Source organism: Sander vitreus, chromosome 16 (genome assembly GCF_031162955.1).
Source record: "Sander vitreus isolate 19-12246 chromosome 16, sanVit1, whole genome shotgun sequence".
NCBI lineage: Eukaryota > Metazoa > Chordata > Actinopteri > Perciformes > Percidae > Sander > Sander vitreus.
Genome location: NC_135870.1, coordinates 7,340,745 through 7,363,260, shown reverse-complemented (window position 1 = coordinate 7,363,260; position 22,516 = coordinate 7,340,745). Strand labels below are relative to the sequence as shown.

Here is a 22,516-nt window from a genome sequence, read left to right as displayed (position 1 = left end):
GAAGTTGGCAGTGTCCCTCACAGTGGTTATAGGTTATTCATAGGTTATTTTCATTATAATTTCATCCAGAAGTAACACAGTGACAGAATGTATGACTATTTTGGTCATGGGTTTCCTACACTTTCTGTAACACATCTAAAAAGCACAAATTATATCTGGTCGGGGACCCTGGGACAAAGGCTTATCAGATGGGGGTCGGTGGTCTAATTTGTGTCAGTTTAGGGCTCCTTGATGTGAAAAAGTTTTAAAAACACTGACCTAGAAAACTAGATGTTTCACAGAGCCAACACCTGCTGCAAGACAGTTGCTGCCTTTTTGCCGCATATGCAGTGGAGTATAAGGGAGTATAAACAATAAGTATAAGGGCATATAAACAACCCTGATTCACTCTAACGTGCGTTATCATGCAGCAGCACAGGATGGCAACAGCTTGGCACATTTCTGCTGATCACTGCACAGCATAAATCCTCAATATACACCCTTGTTGTTTTGTAAGCACAGGATGAAAGGCTGTTTGTCAAGAGGACCAGAGGTACTTTATCTTTGGGCCTTCCCTCTAAGTGTGGGTGAGAGCTGAAGGTTGCCATGGTGCTATCTTTCGAGCCCAGAAACAATGTGCAAAAGAATTCAAACTCTTATTTTCTCCTTTCCCTCCAATTTGTTGCTGGAGGCCTGAGATGAACTAAAACTCCCCGTCACCTCCACAATGGCGCCGCTAATTGTGACCCAGTTTGACTGAGAGGAGTAAATACTGAACATGCTCTTCATGCAATGTTCAACAAACAAAAACGCCATTGTCAAATAGGCCAGTAAATAGTGCACGGAGGGACTAAGGGCCGACAGCTACTTTGCATTTGTACTTCGCCTGTGTTTTGCATCGATTATTTGATTAATTTCACCACCTCTAATGGACATTTGCTTTTTTCTAAGCAAGCCATGTACATATATTATTCTGCTGTCCAATGAGAGGACACCCTAAGAATGTATACGGCCTTCAGCAGAGGGCTGAACAGTACATGGGCATTTGTTGAGGGATCCAGTCTGGCGTCATTTCCTTTTTCTTTCAATGCTAATTCAAAGAGAATCTGGAATTGTAAGGAGGCAATACACTATCTTCATCAGCTCAGTATTCTCTCCATACTAGGCCATGTAATCTCTGAAAATGCACCCATGTTCAATATTTAGTAATACCCTGGCATGCTGTGAGTGTTTCGCTCTCATTTCTTAGAAAAATGGTGGGAGACTTCACCGCTTTGAAAAAATGAAATGTCATAAATAACAAAGTCAGAGGCCAGACGCCAGATGTGGTGTAAAGGAGTGAGAGTGCAGTGCAGAGGAGGATTGTGGGAGTTGATTTAATAGACGCAGAGGTCTGCAAGACAACTCTAATCTGGCTGAAGAGGAATAATGGCAGTAATTGCTCCATCTTTGGAGCACACCAACCTCTGCCCGGCTGGCTGGTCCTGCACATCATGTGATGGAAGAGTTGGGCTGTTCACAGTCAGGGTTCATGTTGGGTTTCAAACCAACTGAACATCAGAACACCACGGCTATGATAATAACCTGAAGGACTAATATCGTTTGTTCGTGAAAGGGCCAGTTTACAAAAAGTATTAAAAAAACTCCTAGTGGTATCAGGACATGATATTGATGATGATATATATATATATATGTTCCCAGGTTTTAAGATATCTGAGGTTGTGAGATTTCCTATGGACATTTATAAGGATCTTTCCTGTTTACCAGTTACTTTTGTCAGGTACTCAGTATTTACTGTGGATAACTAGCATTCAATTTTTACTTCAGAAAAAATGCCATCACCAACTGAAGTTGCTTGGTATAAGATTTACACGATGTAAATCCGACACACTGGTATTTTTAAGTGACAAAATACGTTTTCTTTTTAACTGGGTGAATCGACCAGGATGTGCATAACAGCAATAACAGCATTGGAAGTTGATAAGTTGAGAGCCCTCATATTTGCTGAGCAGAGGGGAATCCCATATATTTGACCTCTGTAAATGATTCAGGAAGGAGCGGAGCACAAACTAGGACCTGAGTGGATGAGGCCTCGAAGATTTGTGGCTTAACATCCTTAACTCCTCTGAGAGAGTGAAATAAATCTACGTAGATACAGACCCCCCCGAATGTGCTTTGTTTTGGTGAGACTGGTTTGGTTTTTGAAGTTGAAATGATTCATACAGCACACTATGCAGACACATCTGTGCTCTAGAAGTGTCAGAAAGCATCATAAACAGGCAAGGACTGGAGTGGCTACAAAATCACCTCTGGCAAATAAAAAACCAACAAGATCGCAGCACATGACTTACACTCCCACTTCCTATTTCATTACCTTCTCTTGGCTGACTGCCGGTGTTTTTCCACTGCTGAGGGTAATCCATGTTGGCCATAGCCTGTGTGATCTTCTCGTCCAGCTGCCTGAAACCAGCTTCATCACCTGAACTTTGCCTGAGCCGCACATCCTCCTCATTGCAGTCCAGGCCTGCTGCGACGAGCTCCTCATCAGCTCCCTGCACCAACGCGGAAAACCTCTTCAGGACTTCCAGGTAGCTTTGGGGGCCAAGCTGGTCCCTGTTTGCATTCAGGTATTCTGCTGCCTCCTGGGCAACATCTCTGAGGTATTCAAGAGATGCTTCACCCTCGCATGGCTTGACTTGGTCCTCAGCGTAAAAGTAGGATGTGACAGAGACAACTTCCACAAGGGAATGGCCTGTGGGAGACAGAAAGGAAAGTTGTGATAGGAGGTGATGAGACGGTGACAGGCAAAGAGAGTGTGTTTTTAGAGTTTGACCGAAGGACTTACCGGGAACTGTGAAGCAAAGGGTCAGCCCATCATCTTTTTTTTTTGCTGCAGTCACATGTGTAAGGCTAGAGCCTTGTAAAACTACATAAAACTCTGCATCTTCAGGAGCATTGGCTTGTAACCTCACATTTGCCTCCACTTGTCCCTGAGATGAGAAAAAGAAAATCCATCCATTTAATTGCCTTTACAACACAACCAATGTATTAGACTCAAAAGGCCTTAAATAAACAGCTTTTCCCGGGAGGAAAAGTTCTTTTCTTATCACCCTGCTGACATGTTCTCTGATTAGTCATTTTTACAAAGTTCACAGTTCTTTATTGTACTGCACGGAAGGAGCAAAAATGGGGCAGCAGGGAAAAAGGAAGAAAGAGAGACAGACAGAGTCATTTTCTCACAGTAGGAGTGAGCTGCGCCCCACTGAGCGTCTGCTTCATGATCCACCTTCATAATGACGTGCATTATTTCTGAACTTGTTCTTTTCATTGACCTCGCTTGACCTGCATCACCCCAAAGACACCCACAAGTCTTGTGTTCTCTCTTATCACTCACATTATTCACTGCAGCTGATGTGTTTCGACAGAATAGAACCACCGATGCAGAGCATTTGGTTACAGATACAACATGATGGAAGATTGAATGTAGTGCCACTTAGTCACTGACCACGCAAAGTAAATGTTTTTGTTCTCCATATATATAGATTACCAAACAGGGAAACCACGAGATAAACTTGACCTTCCCTGTATAAGAGACTGACCTGATTAAGAGGGTTAGCTCAGAGTGTATCGCTCAAGTTCAAGAGGGATTGCATACTTGGGAGTTCCGTTCTTGTGCAATATCCTCATCTTCTGTTTTATTGTTCTGGTATAAATCTTAGGATTTATGGGGTCATCCTTAATTTATCCTTATTGTTAATGTGTTTGGCTAAGGCAGGGGTCTTCAACGTTTTTTAAGCCAAGGACCACTTAACTGTAAGAGAGATGGAGCAAGGTCCCCTATTACATATATTTTATAAAATGAAGTTTAAATTAGGCCTACAATAACATGTAGGACAGCCTAAAGCCATTATACATACCTTTTTTGCATAAAATACTAAGCTATTCAAATAGCCTAATAATTGTTGCCATGTTTTTATAAATCATGTTTTAATGTTAAACATACTGTACATGTGGCATGGCCTTAGTGACTACCTTGACTATAGGCCAGTGAGCCTATCATCAGTGTGGATTTATATTTGCTAATAATATGTTGGATTCATGTTAAGACCTTTTAAATTTTGAAAAAACTTTCAAAAATTAACAATATTTGGAGGTTCCCCTGCATTGACCCTGAGGACCCCTAGGGGTCCCGGACCCCCTGTTGAAGATCCCTGGGCTAAGGCATCCATTATGTTAAACTGTATTTTTAGGGCTTACATCAGCTTAACTTTACATTTGAAGAACTATTTCTTCTCAAGCCACCTGCATTTTGTGGCATTTTAGAGGGAGAGCAGCTAAATACAAGGGGCTGAAGCGTTTGTCAGGGAAGCCGTCCGACTGAAGAAGGAGTCTTTCCGGGATATGTTATCCCAGACGACTCCGGAGGCAGTTGCAAGGTACCGAAGGGCCCGAAGGGCTGCAGCCTCTGCCGTGAAAGAGGCAAAGCAGCGTGTGTGGGAGAAGTTCGGAGAAGACATGGAGAAGGACTTTCGGTCGGCACCAAGGTACTTCTGGAAAACCGTTCGCCACCTCAGGAGGGAGAGCGGGGGAACCATCCAAGCTGTGTACAGTAAGGATGGGACGCTGTTGACCTCAACTGAGGAGGTAATAGGGCGGTGGAAGGAGCACTTTGAGGAACTCCTAAATCCGACTAATACGCCCTCTATGGTAGAGGCAGAGCTGGAGGATGAGGGGGGATTGGCGTCAATTTCCCTGGTGGAGGTTGCTGAGGTAGTTAAACAACTCCACAGTGGCAAAGCCCCAGGAATTGATGAGATCCGTCCAGAAATGCTTAAAGCTCTGGGTGTGGAGGGGTTGTCTTGGTTGACACGCCTCTTCAACATTGCGTGGAAGTCTGGGACGGTGCCTAAGGAGTGGCAGACCGGGGTGGTGGTTCCCCTTTTTTAAAAAGGGGGACCAGAGGGTGTGTGCCAATTACAGGGGTATCACACTTCTCAGCCTCCCGGTAAAGTCTACTCCAAGGTGCTGGAAAGGAGGGTTCGGTCGATAGTCGAATCTCAGGTTGAAGAGGAACAATGCGGATTCCGTCCTGGTCGTGGAACAACGGACCAGATCTTTACTCTCGCAAGGATCCTGGAGGGAGCCTGGGAGTATGCCCAACCAGTCTACATGTGTTTTGTGGATCTGGAGAAGGCGTATGACCCGGGTGCCCGGGAGATACTGTGGGAGGTGCTGCGGAGAGTACGGGGGTGAGGGGTCCCTTCTCAGGGCCATCCAATCTCTGTACGACCAAAGCGAGAGCTGTGTCCGGGTTCTCGGCAGTAAGTCGGACTCGTTTCAGGTGAGAGTTGGCCTCCGCCAGGGCTGCGCTTTGTCACCAATCCTGTTTGTAGTATTTATGGACAGGATATCGGCGTAGTCGGGGGTGGAGAGGGGTTACAGTTCGGTGGGCTGGGGATCTCATCGCTGCTTTTTGCAGATGATGTGGTCCTGATGGCATCATCGGCCTGTGACCTTCAGCACTCACTGGATCGGTTTGCAGCCGAGTGTGAAGCGGCTGGGATGAGGATCAGCACCTCTAAATCGGAGGCCATGGTTCTCAGCAGGAAACCGATGGAGTGCCTTCTCCAGGTAGGGGAATGAGTCCTTACCCCAAGTGAAGGAGTTCAAGTACCTTGGGGTCTTGTTCGCAAGTGAGGGGACAATGGAGCGGGAGATTGGTCGGAGAATCGGCACAGCAGGTGCGGTATTACATTCAATTTATCGCACCGTTGTGACGAAAAGAGACTGAGCCAGAAGGCAAAGCTCTCAATCTACCGGTCAGTTTTTGTTCCTACCCTCACCTATGGTCATGAAGGCTGGGTCATGACCGAAAGAACAAGATCCAGGGTACAAGCGGCCGAAATGGGTTTCCTCAGGAGGGTAGCTGGCGTCTCCCTTAGAGATAGGGTGAGAAGCTCAGTTATCCGTGAGGAGCTCGGAGTAGAGCCGCTGCTCCTTTGCGTCGAAAGGAGCCAGTTGAGGTGGTTCGGGCATCTGGTAAGGATGCCCCCTGGGCGCCTCCCTAGGGAGGTGTTCCAGGCACGTCCAGCTGGGAGGAGGCCTCGGGGGAGACCCAGGACTAGGTGGAGGGATTATATCTCTAACCTGGCCTGGGAACGCCTCGGGATCCCCCAGTCGGAGCTGGTTAATGTGGCCCGGGAAAGGGAAGTTTGGGGTCCCCTGCTGGAGCTGCTACCCCCGCGACCCGACCCCGGATAAGCGGATGAAGATGGATGGATGGATGGATGAAGCGTTTGTGTATGGATTAAATATTGTATATAACATTATCAGTATCTATCAATATGCTGTATTTTTGATTCAGCAGCCTTAAGCTAAATTCTAAGGTCAGCATGCTAACATGTAGAACAGTAGTGGTAGTGTGCACATGCCCAACGGTGAGGTGCAGGGCAAAAAGGGGCTGGATACCACTGAAAAGAATGAGATGCCCGCACTCTGCTAATACTCCCATACATTTATTGGGCTGCAACGTTTCAACCCTGCTGGGTCTTCCTCAGGCAAATGGCATTCAACAGTCGCTCAAGCATATAAATAGGGCACAGACATGGTCAGCTGATCATGCAGCACAATAAACGTATGGGAGTATTAGCAGAGTGTGGGTATCTCATTCTTTTCAGCATGCTAACATGATCAGAAAGACAATGCTTACATGCTGATGTGTGACAGGTATAATGTTTTCAAAGTTCACTATATTTTCCACCCAGCATCATCATCTTGGATCATGATGGCACCTACATCATGGTGTCGCCGGGGTCCTGCCCTACGCCCTGCTGTGCCCTATTACACCCTGCTACGCACTGCAATGCCCGGCTTCGACTTGCTGTGTCCGGCCAACGCCCTGCCATGCCCTGTTACGCCCTGCTGTGCTCTACGACACCATAAACTATTATAACTATTACAATATCTGTATTGTGACTATTATTGCCATTCTTCATCACACCCCCAACCGGCACCGTCAGACACCGCCTACCAAGAGCCTGGGTCTGTCCGAGGTTTCTTCCTAAAAGGGAGTTTTTTCTCACCACTGTCGCACTTATGCATTCATGCATGCTCTTGGGGGAATCACTGGAAATGTTGGGTCCTTGTAAATTATAGAGTATGGTCTAGACCTACTCTATCTATAAAGTGTCCTGAGATAATTCCTGTTATGATTTGACACTATAAATAAAATGGTATTGAAATTGAATTGAATATGGCTTTGTGTGTTAACATGATACCACTTACTAATGAGCACAAAACAAAGTACAGCTGAGGCTGATGGGAATGTCATTAGTTTTACAGGTATTTGGTCATAAATAGCAAGCTGGACACAGATAATGTAGAAGCCACATACTGTATGTTGTTTATGGTCTCATTTATATTATTTATTGATTATTATTGTGCACTTATATTGTTGGTGGTGGGCGTGTTCATCGCGGCTTGAGCGTGAACATTATTTTTGTTTGTTTCATCTGTTCACCTGGGTTTTTTGGGCTTTGACAGAGAGGGGGTGAGCCTGGGAGTGAACATTTTCTGTTGACCGCCGCACTAACACACTTATTTCGACTCACAAAGTAACTTTACATTTGGTAACTGCAGTACTAGTTGTATTTTACGTGTGGAGGAATAAATCATTGCAGTACAATCTTGAGCACAGTGTGTTTATGCATCTCTCAGTGTTTAGTCCCTCGCGGCAGACCTTTGTTGGACTGCTTACAGCCGCAACAGATAAGATGATGGTTTTTTTTTCAAAATGCATCTTTTTAACGTAATTACAGGTGAAAGAGTTCTCTGCACAAGACCATCTTGCCCCTGGCTAACTACTCAATAACAGAGTTTGCATGAAGTCAACAATTTTGACTGAGCCTTCAAACTGATATCAGTCTCCCTTGTATTTGCTCTGTCCCGTAACTCTTGGAGCTTTCCAGAGTTGCTTACTTTGCGTCCAGTCCATAGTGTTTCAGAGGTAGAAATGAAACTGACCTCTTGTGTTAGCAGGCTGTTGGTTTGGGCTGATAACAGAGGTCTGACTCAGGCTGCAGTTTCTCAGCTTGTTGTTGTGCGCTAAGTGGTTAGCTGCATTACCACTTAGCGCACACTTAGCGCTGTTAATGTTATCGCTGATTGTTTTTCCACCGAACAAAAAGATAAGATGTCGGCCTTGGGTTTGTGCAGCCTTCCTGGTTTCTTACAAGGCTAGCTAGACACACTGCATCTGTAGTTATGTTTACATTTTTACATACACAAGTAGAATTTCATTAATTGTATTAAAATGTGCCAGAATAGATTTATATTTAATGTGCTCTAAGGTTTTGACAAAGATCATAACCATTCTCAGCTACGTTTCCTATTTAGTGTCACTGGACAAGTAATATTTTGATATATCATTACCATCAAGGAGATTTGTCCATTCTCTGCCTTTGCCGTCCTCCAGTTATTAGATTTAAACGTCTATGAAAGACACAGAAACCTATGTGAACGCTCATTTTCAATATCTTTTGATTTTGTTTACACTCCTCCAAGGAGGCTGTAGTTCCCACTTTTTTGTCCCAACAATCTGTCGCAGCCTCAGATAATATTGGTTTACACAGGTACAATTGGATCAGACAGAATTAGCTTGAACTGTATCCCCTTTGCCTAGGCGAAGAGGAAGGAGGACAGCTGGCTGGTAATAAGACGTCAGACTGATATGAACTATGGCCTCTTCTCCGGGGCTTTATCGTTGACACAACCTGATCCAAGAACAATGAAATATTCAACACCTTGTGGTTTTACCTCATGCCTCCTATGTGGCCAGCTCTCAGGTCAGGCATAATGTGTAAATTGTGGAACACTAGGAGGTCTAGCACATATGCAAAAGGAGTTTGATACAAATCTAAAATGGAAATGTGCTGTGTTAGATAACCTTAAAGCTTTAGTGCGTAACTTTTTGATATTAATGAACGTCCGTTACATTCAAGCCATTGCCAAATGAGTTGCTAGAAAGCTAATTAAGACTATCAGCTCCACACAACTCTTTCTGTATTTCTCAGTATGGCTGTGTTCAGAAGATTGTGTTGCCCGGTGACTTTCCCGCGCAGAAACTCGAGTGAAGCTAATTACCTCTTCTGAAGAGTCCATCATGTTTTTTTAATCCTCTGTGTCCTCCTTGCATACTAGCAACTGCGTGGAGGAGGGGTGGGGGCTGTGCGCGATCACAGAAGGCTTGTATCATGTGGACGCGCCGACAGTGTTGTTGTCATTACTTAGAATTCCTCATGGGGGCGACAGAAACTACGCACTATAGCTTTAATATGACACAAAAACTAGCGCATATTAATATTTGTTTTTATGAGACCACCAGGATACGCCAGTGGCATGCTTTTATGATCTCCCCATGTTGTTGTCCATTCATTGGGGGGGGGGAACATTGTCAGATCTGCTACCTGTGGTCTCCAGGAAACCAGCAGTCATCAGCTTTAGAGCTCTTTGCTATGATCTCCAGAGTGCAACAGGTAGGTGACGTCAGGGGAGCGAGATCACTGCCACTGCAACAACAAAAACAGCTCCAATAACAGAGACAGAACCCTTAGTGAGAAGACAGTCTGACGTCAGTGGGGACAGAGTATTTATTTATTTATATATATCTATATATCTATATATATCTATATCTATATATATCTATATATATATATATATATATATCACAGTATAGTATTTCAGCTAGGAAAAAGAGTTCTACTGAAAAAATGGAGTGTGCTAAAACCCTCACAGAGACACAACTTCATGGTTTGGCTTTGAAAAACCAAGGGCTGAGAAAAGGCCAAAAGACTACCACATTGTCAATCTATTTCATAAACATTCAAACAAGCTAACACATCAGGCAACGCCTTTTTCAAACGCCTAAGAATGTTTTTAAAGTGAAAATATTTCTAAGTCCCAAGGTACTGCAGTGACATGTAAGGTGCGTACATCTGAGCTAAACGAAACTCAGTGGAGCAGAATATCATTTGAGTCTTGAGGGTGGCAGCTAGAACTGTAGTGTAGGCCTTTTCTAATACTCAGCTGAAACACATACCTCTGATTTAATCTGCTGTGCAAATGAGATACTAATAACTACTCTACATGTCAGAAAATACTGTCAGTAAAGCGGGCGTAGTGCCGCAAACATATCAGTTCAAAGAAGGGGGTTGCCAAGTATAGACTCCTTGTTACATACAGTAATGACATAATAATACCAAGAAGAACCTTTTTTGGATTTTGTGCAAAATGTTTACTTAAATTATAAGACTATTTTAGGTCTGCCATATTTGAGAAAACGGCTGTAATAGGAGCATGTGTCTATTTGTTCAAGTAAAACAGATTTATTTATTTTTTTGGGGTTTGACTGGCTTATCGAACATCAATAAATGACTGTCAGGGCGAGGTTTTGTTTGTTTGACATGTCAATAGCATGGCAAGCACAATCATCACAGTACTTAGAGGGAAACAAAATAATAATCATAAACCATAACGCAGAGGTACCTATACTAGCTCAAAGAGCACTGTGATAATTGTCACTATCAAACCATAAGGAAATTGAACAAACAGGGTGCAACAAGGACATGGCTAATCTATCGCCACTTGTGAACATGAAGTTGTACCCCGGTGAGATAATAGCTGCTATAAAGAAACAAAGATTAAGGGACTACAGTGGTGAATTTACAGCTCACAGCAAGTTAATACGATAGTGTCTAGGGCTTTTATTGTGAAGGGCATAAATGTTTTTTTATTGAGTTTCCTCTTAGCGAAAAGCTGGACCTTTATTGTTAAGGGTAGACACGGAAGAGCCAGCGTTATGCCAGCGCTTTTTTTCCTCAACCTTTATTGTTCGTCATTTAGTTTAATAAAACACACACACACACACACACACACACACACACACACACACACACACACACACACACACACACACACACACACACACACACACACACACACTTTTAATTTAAAGAGCAATTTATTGTATTTAGCAAGATAATGAAAGCAGCACTTTGAAATCTGTTTATTTATTGCAAGTAATATCGTTATCACATTCTTCAACAACGTTATCACATGTTTTCCTCATATTGTGCAGATCTATTTTGCAGGTATTTATCATGAATCAAAGTATTGGACAAACTAACATTTTGAAAATTTAGGGGATCAATGTTATTACTATTCATCCTCTGTGAAACATGATAGATTGTACAAAAAAAATCATGTCTAGCCATCTAATAGTTAAAAGTTATTTCATTCATATCCGGAAATGTCCACCTTGTTGACTGGCACTGGAGGAAAAGTCAGTAGATTAATCAGTAGGATTCATCCCCTGGGGACCCTGAATGCCTGTGCAAAATGCCATGGTAATCCATTAAATAGTTGTTGAGGTATTTCGGTCGACCCACTCACAGGCTGACAGACTGGCCTTGCCGTCCCTAGAGCCGAGCAGCTAGAGATTGCTACAAATTGAGAAACATTTATTTTTTGGTATATTTCCCTCACAAGAGACATGGACTTCTCACATTTCAGCTCACCAACATGAGAACACAGTCGTCTTGCAGGGGGATCACTTTTACTCACACATTCGCACAAAACCACTTTGTCCTGCACTGGAGCTTAATAAAACCTCCTCAAAACTCCCACACTTTCTGCCTGCAATTCAATGCAACCATTTATCCATTGATCTGGCCGGACGGTATCTGCTATGGGGTATGTTGTATGTGTGGAAGGTGCACCATAACACTTTACTAAGGGTGTTACAATAACAGCCTTTATAGCACAGCAGTGTGCCGTGGCTCGCCTACACAAAGCCTTGCATTGAAATCTGGATCTCATTCAGCAGTGAGAGTTGCTCCTGTTGAGCTGTGACCTTAGAGGGTGGAGACGCCACTTTCTCTTAATGGAGAGGTGTATGTGTAAGGGGTAGAGCCCGTAATGATTCACATGGCTTGGTTTCAGACCGGTTCTCAATCATTCTCACTATGAGCGAGTGGAGGCAAAGGCTTTGGAGCGAGCCCCCCTCCCACCTCGTAAACTGGTGACACAGCAAAACAAGCAGACACTCTGCTTACCAGAAATCTGGCAACGCTTCAGTGACTGGCCCACCCAGGCTTCCACACAGATGGGAGAATAAGGGCGAGAGAGAGAGAGAGAGAGAGCGAGAGAGAGAGAGAGAGAGAGAGAGAGAGAATACGGGGGAGAAAAGGAAGACAGATGGAAGAAATGAACGTAGCAGAGAGAAACAGTTCTACAATGTCAAAAAAAAAAAACTGCATATTCAAACACACCTGCACACCCTGCACTCTAACATGCTTCCAAATGGAAAATGTGTATTTGTTCAATTCATAAACTGACTGGTGTATTCCTTTCAGTATAAAAGCCAAGAAACAATTGGGTCTCTCGTTCTGGCTCCTATGTTCACCATGCTTTTAGAGGGCCTTGTCGTTTGGTGAACAGGTTGTGTAAAGCCTGGCTTCCCCAGGGACTGAAAGCCTCCTGGCTTGGGTTTCACCTGCGACACAAGGCTTGCCATTCAACCACTGCACAGAGGGAGAGTCCGGACTGAGAGAGAGCAAAGAGATGGCTGGAAAGACTAGAGTGCTTTAATTCATGGTGAGAAAAATATAATGGGGTCCAAATATGGGAGACTGCTCCTCAGAGTTCACTTTTTCACCCAACCGCACTCAAAAAAATAAATAAATAAATTATATATATATATATATATATATATATATATATATATATATATATATATATATATATATATATATAAATAAATAAACATATATAAACATATAGGCACTTACATATAGAGGCACCTCTCTTCTGTCTACCTCCATTTTCTCGCCATCCACCAGATGCCTAGGGAGGAAATAGTCATGTTACTAAAATGCAAGGGGAATAACAACCGGAACTTTTTAACCTTTTATCTATCATTCATTGCTTTGCTTTCACTGAAATTCTTTATAAAAGTTTTGAATAAAGTTTTTTTGTTTCCTATAGCCTAAAACAAGCTGCAGCTGAACTGAGATGCTCCAAGCGATAAATGGTCATGATTTTCAAAAACAGTAAATACACCTGAGGACATTTTCTGCTGAAATATATATACAGTCTATATCTATACAATGTCCGAATCTTCAGGCAGGATGCAGCAGATGAGGAAAGGGTAACTGTATCATCAGCACACACTGGATCTGCGGTGACTTCACTCACAGCTGTGAATAGTGCATGACTTCAAAGTTGCCCAGTGGTGTCAGCTCTGCATGCTGCACTTTGTCTATACACTCATTTGCATGAGTTGCATGGTGCCACACAGACAAGCCATAACAGTTTCCATTCTGCAGCTCAGAGGTAGATTATATTTGTTTGTTCTGTAGGGGGGAGGTTTCTGCCAAATGCTTTTCTCTCCTCTTTCAGGTCCCAGTTTAAGTGTGCAAATAATTATTATTTTCATTGTTGATTAATCTGACGATAGTTTTGCTGATTGATCATTTGGTTCCCATCACACATCCATAACCCAGCATGACAGTCTTGAAATGTGTTGCTTTGTCTGACCAACGGTTCATAACCCAAAATATCTAAAATTTACAATTACATTAAAAAGGGAAAATCAGAAAATCCTGATTAGTCAATCGTCAAAATAGTTTCTGATTCATTTTATGTCAATCAGCTAATCGTTTCAGCTGTAATCTCAATATTCTCAATATAACCCATCATTCCACAAATACAATAAAATAATACATCCAACGAGTTTTCATGTTGACACTTGTTTGTTAAGCCAAGGACCCCTCAGCTGAGAGACCCCCCTACTATATACATAGTAAAATTAAGATGCATATTAAACTTTCAACACGGGCACCTGGGTAGCTCACCTGGTAGAGCAGGCGCCCTATATATATATATATAGAGGTTTACTCCTTGACGCAGCGGCCGCGGATTCGACTCCGACCTGCGGCCTTTTGCTGCATGTCATACCCCTTCTCATGTCTTCAGCTGTCCTATATAAATAAAGGCCTAAAAATGCCCCAAAAAGAATTCTTAAAAAACTAAAAACTTTTCACACAATAACGTGTAAGGCGGCCTAAAGCCTTTCTAGTGAACAGAATACTATGTTATTAAAATAATAATTGTTGGCATGATTTTATAAATCATGTTTTAATGTACATACATCTGGCACAGTGAATCCCTCCTAACTGGATCTGTGGATGGCTACCTTAGTGACTACCTTACCTGTAGGCCAGTAAGCCTATCATCAATGTGTTTATTTCACAAAAAGGCTCATTTATATTTGCTAAAAATATGTTGAATTCATGTTAAGAAATTTTAGTTGTTTAAAGAAAACCCCCTGTTGAAGATCTCTGCTTTACAGTATATACACATATAAAGTAAGGCAATTAACTTATAATCATATTGGCAGGAGGCACAGACCTATGAATCTGGGTTAAACTTGTTATTTTATGAAATTAGAACTGTAAATCGACAGAGAACAGGCTCAAGTCACATTAATTCACTAACTGAAGTCCTTAGGGTTTATCTAACAATAATATCACTAACACTGTAATATCATGTCCAAAGCACAGCTTATCAAAAGAAGTGCAATGCCACAGGCCTGGGCGTCTATATCTTGTTTTTAATGCTACTCATATCAATGGGGCTACACTATTGTAATGTGGAACTATAGAGAAGGTTTACGTGTCATATTGTGGATAAAACATTGTCCAAGGTGCCAAGTTGCGCCCCATAACATCAACAAAGGTGAACATTCTGGGTATGCTGTTGTTTATGCAAGGTTTAAAGACATAATCCAAATACACGTAGAAAAGGATCTTGATTTGAGCTTCTTGAGTTCAATAACTTTTTGAATCATCTATTAGCAAAAATAAAAAAAACAGTACTTGTAAGAATGCATCTTAACTCCAGATGTCCAGTTGTTCTTAGTCTGCACAGAATGTGTGTCTGTCACCGTGATCCGGCTGACTTCAGCCTCTGACATGTTCAATGTGAGTAAGAAACCTGACCTGGCTTGTGGCCACGTACTCCAGAACAGACCGTGAGAAAAGAGATTACACATCACAAGAGAACGAACGCTGTCACAAAGCATTTGGGAAACTCATTTCGACATCTTTATATGTGAATATCTGATTTTCAGAAGCGAGCAAGTTGATCCTGTTGTCCTTAACATTTTTTTCAGGTGATGCATGATTGAATAATCTAATTCCTCTCACATGACAAGCTGCAATCAGTTATAGGCTGTACGAAAAGGTGCGCTTTACTGCTTTCAGCCCTTCTTCACTTGAATGTGCTTCGTGTTCGAGAAGATGATGCTCGTTGCAATGATGAAACATACATAGATGCCACAATAAGCATCATACTCACGCTCAGTGTCACAGTCACACATAAAAAAGGTGTGAAAACTTTCTTTCAGACCACAAATCTGAACGCTCAAATATGAAACTACCTGGGAAATAAGGTTTGTCTGTAATCGGAGCAGGGCTGGCCGATATGGAGAAAATCAAGTATCACAATATTTATGACCAAATACATCGATACTGCGGCGATATTGTAGGTGCTTGGACAAAATATTTACACAATGAGATTTTTGATAAATAATCATCAGTAATGTGGATATAGGCTAATGAATAAAGGCAAATAATAGAACAGCTGGAACAGTCTGGTTAGTTCGAGAAGATTACACCACTTTACTGTAATGCAGCCTTTAAAAACAGGTAACGACAACACTTGTCATATTACGATATTACAATATCCAAAATTTAAGACGATATCTAGCCTCTTTTATCGATATAATATAGATATATTAACCAGCCACAAATCAGAGAGTAAACAATGAACAATAGCCACCTTTTCTGTAGCCCTTTAAGTAATAATGGAAAATAGCCTCAATGCTAAGCCACTGACAGGTCGAAAATCCTTCAGGTACAATAAATGATGTGTGCTGCTTTCAGCGGGAAGAGAAAACTCCTGCAATCAAATGCAGCCAGTTAACCCATTAGAGCAAGAGAGAAAAAAAAACAGATATGACTGCAAGACCACACGAAGTATGAGAGAAGCAGTAACATTGTGAGTGCATGCGTTGAAGTCGCCAGGCTTTGTTTTTACGTTTGACCCGTTAACGCACCAGCTTTGGATCGTCAATAAAACGAAAAATGCCCAAAAAGTACAATCATCCCAGTAATCTCACTGCACTGTTTGGTTTTTTTTGTTTCATCAAAAGCTATTTAAAGGAGACGTTTTCCAACTGAGGAAGAAAGAATCAGCTTGCCATTACCTGTTGCCGTCTCTCTCTCAGCTCTCGGTCCTGTCTGCCGTAAACTCAATTCGCACGACTTGTTGTTACCTTTCAACAAAGTTTCTCCGTTGCTTGCTTCTCCGCTTAATAAACACTTTTCACACCCTTATTCCGCATCAATGTTCGTGTATCTTCGCTCCGCGTGAGAGTCGGTTGGTTAGTGAGTTTGTTTGCAGGTGTCGCCAGAGTTGTGTCTCCTCTCTGCAGCTTTGGTCCAGCCCCCTCTCTCTCGCACGCACGCGCGCGCGCGCGCACACACGCACACACGCACACACACACACACACACACACACACACACACGCTGCAGGATAAAGCAGTCAGGACAGCACAGAAACATTCCCATGAATCTGTTTAAACAGGTATATTAACCCTCGAAGTTGAATTCCCCTGACTATAGTGAGTTTATAGCGAGATTGAATGCTTTATATGGTATTTCCATGGGCTATATATATATATATATATATATATATATATATATATATATATATATATATATATAATCTTAAAAAAAATAATAATAATCTTAAAAAATATATATATACATATTTTTTGGGGCTTTTCCGCCTTTAATGGATAGGACAGCTAGGTGAGAGAGAGGGGGGGAGACATGCAAGAAACCGCCACAGGTCGGATTCGAACCCTGGACATCTGCGTTGAGGTATAAACCTCTATGTTTATGTTTATTGTGCGCCTGCTCTACCCACTGAACCAACCCAGCCACACCATGGGGTATAGTTACTGTATAACCTGCATCTTATGGCGTACACAGTCGTTTGTAATTTAAATTTCCTCCAATCAGAGACAAGCTGGAGTGACGTCACTATCACCTATGCTGAGTTGAGGGTATCATGTATTGTAATGTTGGCTCTGCTTGAACACAAAAGAAGCAACATTCACATTTTTGCAGTGGTGTTAACTAACTAAGTACATGTTAGTTAACACCTAACTCGTAAGAAGCCTACATATTTGAGGTACTTTTTTTTGTCCTTGAATATTTCCATTTTATACTACTTAATACTACATTTTAGTGGTAGATATTATTCTTCACTACATTTATTTTAGAGATTTAAGAGATTGTTTTGAAATGGTCACAATCGGAGCAGCAGAGGCCATGAGCCTAACTTTTAGTCTAAAGAATGGGTCAAGCTCCAAAAACGTTTGATCCTACATTTCCCATAATGCAACACACAAATGTCTTTTATTTGACCTACTGTCTTTTAAGAATGTGTTGTCTAAATATCCACTTCTTTAAAGACCCACACCTCTGGTTTGTAACACAGGCTTTCTGTTCAATTCTGAAGCCAAAAGAGCCTAACCCTGAAGACCAAAATCCAGAAAACACTTCTCGGGACTAATTAACTGACCTTCATGTGTAAAATTGAGTGATCCTTTAAGGTTTGGGGATAGCAATTAATGACCCAACACCAAAGGAACACCCAAGTGTATACAGTTATATTGCCCAATTTTCATACCAAAAAATATTGATTCCACAAAATGCATATTGAGAAAACACATGTGACTGTATAATAATGAGCTTTTCTTCTGACTTGTTGTACTAAAAAGTGTAAAAAAAAAAAGAAAAAAGAAACACAAAATACCCCACAATGTTTTAAAGCAAGGCTATAACTTTTGAATGAAGAAATAACACATTCTTCCTCCTTACAAATGAGAAGTTAAATTCATTAGAAAGAAACGCTCCCTTGATGAATTCAGTACATTCCAAGGTTTTGCTGCTACAGGTTTACTTGGTCTGGAATGATCAGTTAGCTTTATAGATATGCTCACTGTTTTAGCATTTCCCATTATCCCAGAGGCTCACACTTTAACTGTACAACTATTTAACGTTTATTGATTGTAGATGAATGTGAGTGTGGTACTAAAAAGGGACCTTCAGCAGCTGTCAATAGTTAAAGGACCTTATAGTAACTCATGCTATACCACTGCATCAGTTAATCTGAGGCGTTTATAATATATCTAGTTTATTTTACTACTACAGACATTTGTTATAACTGAAAGTTGTAATCCAGTAAAGTATAAATGACTTGTGCATTGAGGGGAAAAAGACAGCACTGTGTCATATCAGTGTTCAATTTGCATGTAATACTTCCTAATGTTCTTCTGTTGGGACAGAAACCTCCCAGGTCTCAGTTGGATTGGAACCATAATCACACACACAGGCGTACGGCCGTAACAGGAAGCGAGAGGAAGACTTTCCCACCCTTCCTGCTCCCAGTCTTATCTTACTAACTGATAATGAGCAACAGATTAAATGTGTTAAATGAGGTCACAGCTGACGGTCTACAACAATACTGTCTTACTTTTAAGTCTGTATGAGTTAATTTTACAGCCCCCCCCCCCCAACAGTGTTGTCTTGCTTAATTGGGGAGATGAGGATTATAGGCCATTAGGGAAAGCAACAAAGCCCATCATACTTGTAGCACTGCAAGTGAGACAGGGTTGCCATCTGTTGGCAAAAGTATATAAATAAAAATAAAAAGTGAATGAAGTTACAATACTGCCATCATGTGGATTTCTTCCAGGTAACATGCATCATCTTTCCCCACACTTGCTATTGTTTTTAGTGTGTGTGTGTGTGTGTGTGTGTGTGTGTGTACGTGTGCCCTGGAGACATCTACTGTAGCAGGAACTACCACAGAGAAGTGGTTTGGAGTGTTTATATTTTGTCAACACTATACAATCACAACCGTGTAAGATGCAGTCACGACACTTCAAAATGATCAAAATGATCAAAATGGATCAAAATGGATCAAAATGGAGGTCGAGTTCGAAGATGGGTTTGGTCCAACCAAGGGCGCCGGAAGTAGGGGGGTAAAAAGTAAGGAAGGTAAATGGGGCCCCCCCCCTAACTTTACGCCCCTGGTCTGATTGGCTGGTGTGGTCCCATCGCATGGTCACTAGTTCTAAATAAATTGCTAAATGCATCACAAAGTATAATCTGGTTTATTTTCTGCTTATATTGTTGTTTAGTGCATGTGATCCAGCTGTCCTGTAGATGGCGGGAGCAGCATACTGTGGAATTCATCACATGCTGTCAAAAGAAAGCAGCTGAGATAAGCGCTAGGCTACATGTGATGTTGAGTCTCGACAGAAAGAGGCAACTTCCTCAATGCAACTGAAGCTATTTATTCCCCCTCTAGTGTCATCACGGCAGCATGTACTGACCACGACCCTCCTTGACCCTCCTCATTAGAGACTCAAAAAACAAACAAGTAAACAGCAAAAACAACTGCTGCACAAAGAGACCACAGGACAAACACATTTATCACTTTTTGCACTGCCTGGTGATGTGATGTCAGCACAACTGGTCATCCGACTGTTTCAATCAGCTCTCTGAAAAGACATTCCATACTCAGTCCAAGAATAACAGCTTATGAAGCGCTTTGTGGTCATATTTACTTGAACAAACTGAGCCTCCAAAGCTCCTCTTGACCTCTCAAACACAATAATCATAAGAAACCGGTCCTTAAATTGAGTGAGGGCTTTGAATTTTGCAACACACACCCCTCAGTTGAAACAATGTTTTAAACTGTTTTCTTTGTTCTTTATTAAAGGCAGGTTTTATTTCTCACAAAATGCCCAATCAGAAAAGTGACTTTCTAAGTTTAACCTTGCATAGTGAAATACAGCGAGTCTAAAGATCACTAGATACACAGCGGTGCTCGTAAGTTTATGAACCCATGCTTAATTTGACTAAAAAGAGGAATAAAAAAAAAAATCATCTTTTGGAAATTAATTAATTAATTAAAAAAAGAATTAGGAAAAATCCAACCTTTAAGTTCCCTTGGCCTTTGGAATTAAAATAGCCCCACATCATCACATCCCCTTCACCATACCTAGAGATTGGCATGGGGTACTTTCCATAAAATCATCTATCAATGCAAATCAAACCAGCTATTAGGATAACTGAAATAAAACCATGCCAATCTCTAGGTATGGTGAAGGGCATGTGATGATGTGGGGCTATTTTAATTCCACATTATCAGGATGCATAGTATCCTGGATCCATGAAATAACTGGCCTTTAAAAATAAAAACCTGCCTGCCTCTATGGGAATTTAACATAGGGGTGTACTTACTTATGCCCCCTGTATTTTAAGGAACATTTATTTATTTACGATACATTATTCATTCACACAAAGAAAATTGGTGTCCTTAAAGGTTGGATTTTTCCTAATTTTTTTTAAATTAAGGCATTAAGATCAATTTCCAAAAGATGATTTTTTGTATTCCTTTATTTAGTCAACTTTAGCATGGGTTCATAAACTTATGAGCACCACTGTATACACCTCATAACACTGATAAAGAAAGAGGTTAAACAACATCAGCAATCAACATACTGTGGAATTACTGAATTAAGGACTGGGATAAATACTTCAGGGGGTTGAACACTGTTTATCCTGCAAAGCCTAATCACTACTTTACAGCTTTTCAGGGCCGAGACAGTCACATCAAAACAAACAAAGCCACGATACCTGACACAGTAAAACAAAAGATAATTTAGATAGATAGCTAGAGAGCAAGACAGACAGAATATATTGTTAAGTGAAAAGTACATGAACTATATGCAGTACATACAGCCAGTGAAGCATGGTGAAACCCTTACCTCCTCATCTCTGACTTCACAACCTTAAAAAAAGAAGACTAATGCCATGTTTATACCTTTCGATGGAGGGATTTGACAGATTCCGAGGAAATATTAGCTGTAACCTCTAAATCCAATTAACATTTTGGAAGTTTGACCAAAGATAATAACCACTGCTGGAATGAATTTGTAAAAAAGGAATTGTGTGATTTACTGTGGTAAACTGATCTAAACAAGTATTGAACGTGCTCCAAATCTTTCTGCTTTGTTGAACTGTTCTCATGTACAGTAAGCCCTTTCTCGAAGATAAGGTGCCATTATTTGATTATTATTTGTAACATCTGGCCATCAGTGATCTCAGGCCACAAGATCAGTAATCATATAACAGAGTCGGTCTGCCAAATAAGACTCATAAATACACCAGAGCCTGTAATGAAGTCAGTTAATGATGATTAGATGACTTTATGCAATTGTAATATTCAAGATTATTAATGATTGAAATGTTATTTTGTTAATAGAGCTGTTCCTTTTCATGTGTGTCTGTTTAAGCTTTGTCATCTTGAAGCAATACCTGCCATTCCACATTCAACATTCATGTTGGCTATGGGTAACTTTATCCTCACAATCTTAACACAAAACCTGAATCATTTAATGGTTCATGTTAGCTAGTGACTGCATGAATTAACTATGAAGACGTGATTATTCAATTTGGATCCGTTTTATCCGGTAAATACTTGAAAATCATTTCAGATTAAAATGTACTCTTTTATTAGGTAAAAGGCTCCTTCGTTATTTCTTAGTATTATGTAATTAATGGCCTGTAAATGAAAGGATATGGACATTTTCTTTGTATGAGAAAAATACAGGGAAAATTGCACATAAACAACTGCTTTTGTTCTGTATCACTATCTGTACCTGCAATGTTATGTGCTTTTATGCCTCATGTTTTCGTTTTTGTATCAGTCCTGGAGCTTTCTTCAAATGTCATTATTAATATTCCTTAAATCCTAAAAGACAATTTGAGTACAGAAATTGCATTTAATTATGTTTATTACTGAATATAAAGCTACAGCATTGGTAACACTTTACAAAAAGGGCCACAGAATTTGAGAAGTTACCAAAGAAAAAATTAGGAATGATTAGGTAACTACCATAAGTAAACCATTAGTTAATGAGGAACTCCTAATCAAATTGCAATAGAGTAGCTAATGATTAGTTATTGATTAGTTAATTGAGAAACAAGGGAGTGAACAATTCAGGAACGCCATGATAACTGATGACTGGTCTATATAGTAGACAATGATAGTAAGTTACTAGAGAACAGACTGGGAGAGGGAAATTAAAAGTGTAACTGTGTCACATGTCAAACTAACAATGATGCACAAGAGGATTTACACTTCTGGATGTTTAAAGACAGAGAGGAATGTACAAAGAATGACAAAAACCCAAGACAAGCATCTATAATGTATTACGGCACGGGTGGGTGCACGGTGAGGTTTTACACAGGCGTAACCTCACAAAGTACCCTTGAATTAATAAGCAATTCTCATATCCTTGACTGCATTTAGACACCAGAACATGTCATGCAT

At 41.1% G+C, this 22,516-nt stretch overlaps 1 protein-coding gene across 4 annotated transcripts in view; it reads right to left on the bottom strand.

Annotated features, from left to right (window-relative positions):
• arhgef28a (Rho guanine nucleotide exchange factor (GEF) 28a) overlaps positions 1 to 16,519 on the bottom strand; it is a 53,773-nt gene extending 37,254 nt beyond the window's left edge. For 3 of the 4 annotated variants that reach the window (XM_078270932.1, XM_078270934.1, XM_078270933.1), the window contains exons 1-4: positions 16,304 to 16,519; positions 12,825 to 12,879; positions 2,825 to 2,969; positions 2,354 to 2,731 (exon numbers count right to left, since the gene is read on the bottom strand). In XM_078270932.1, coding sequence (XP_078127058.1) covers positions 2,354 to 2,731; positions 2,825 to 2,969; positions 12,825 to 12,857 — 556 coding nt within the window. In that variant the 5' untranslated portion in view covers positions 12,858 to 12,879; positions 16,304 to 16,519. The remainder of the gene's footprint in view (positions 1 to 2,353; positions 2,732 to 2,824; positions 2,970 to 12,824; positions 12,880 to 16,303) is intronic. The other variant, XM_078270935.1, reaches the window with a different exon arrangement.
• Positions 16,520 to 22,516: the final 5,997 nt, after the last annotated feature.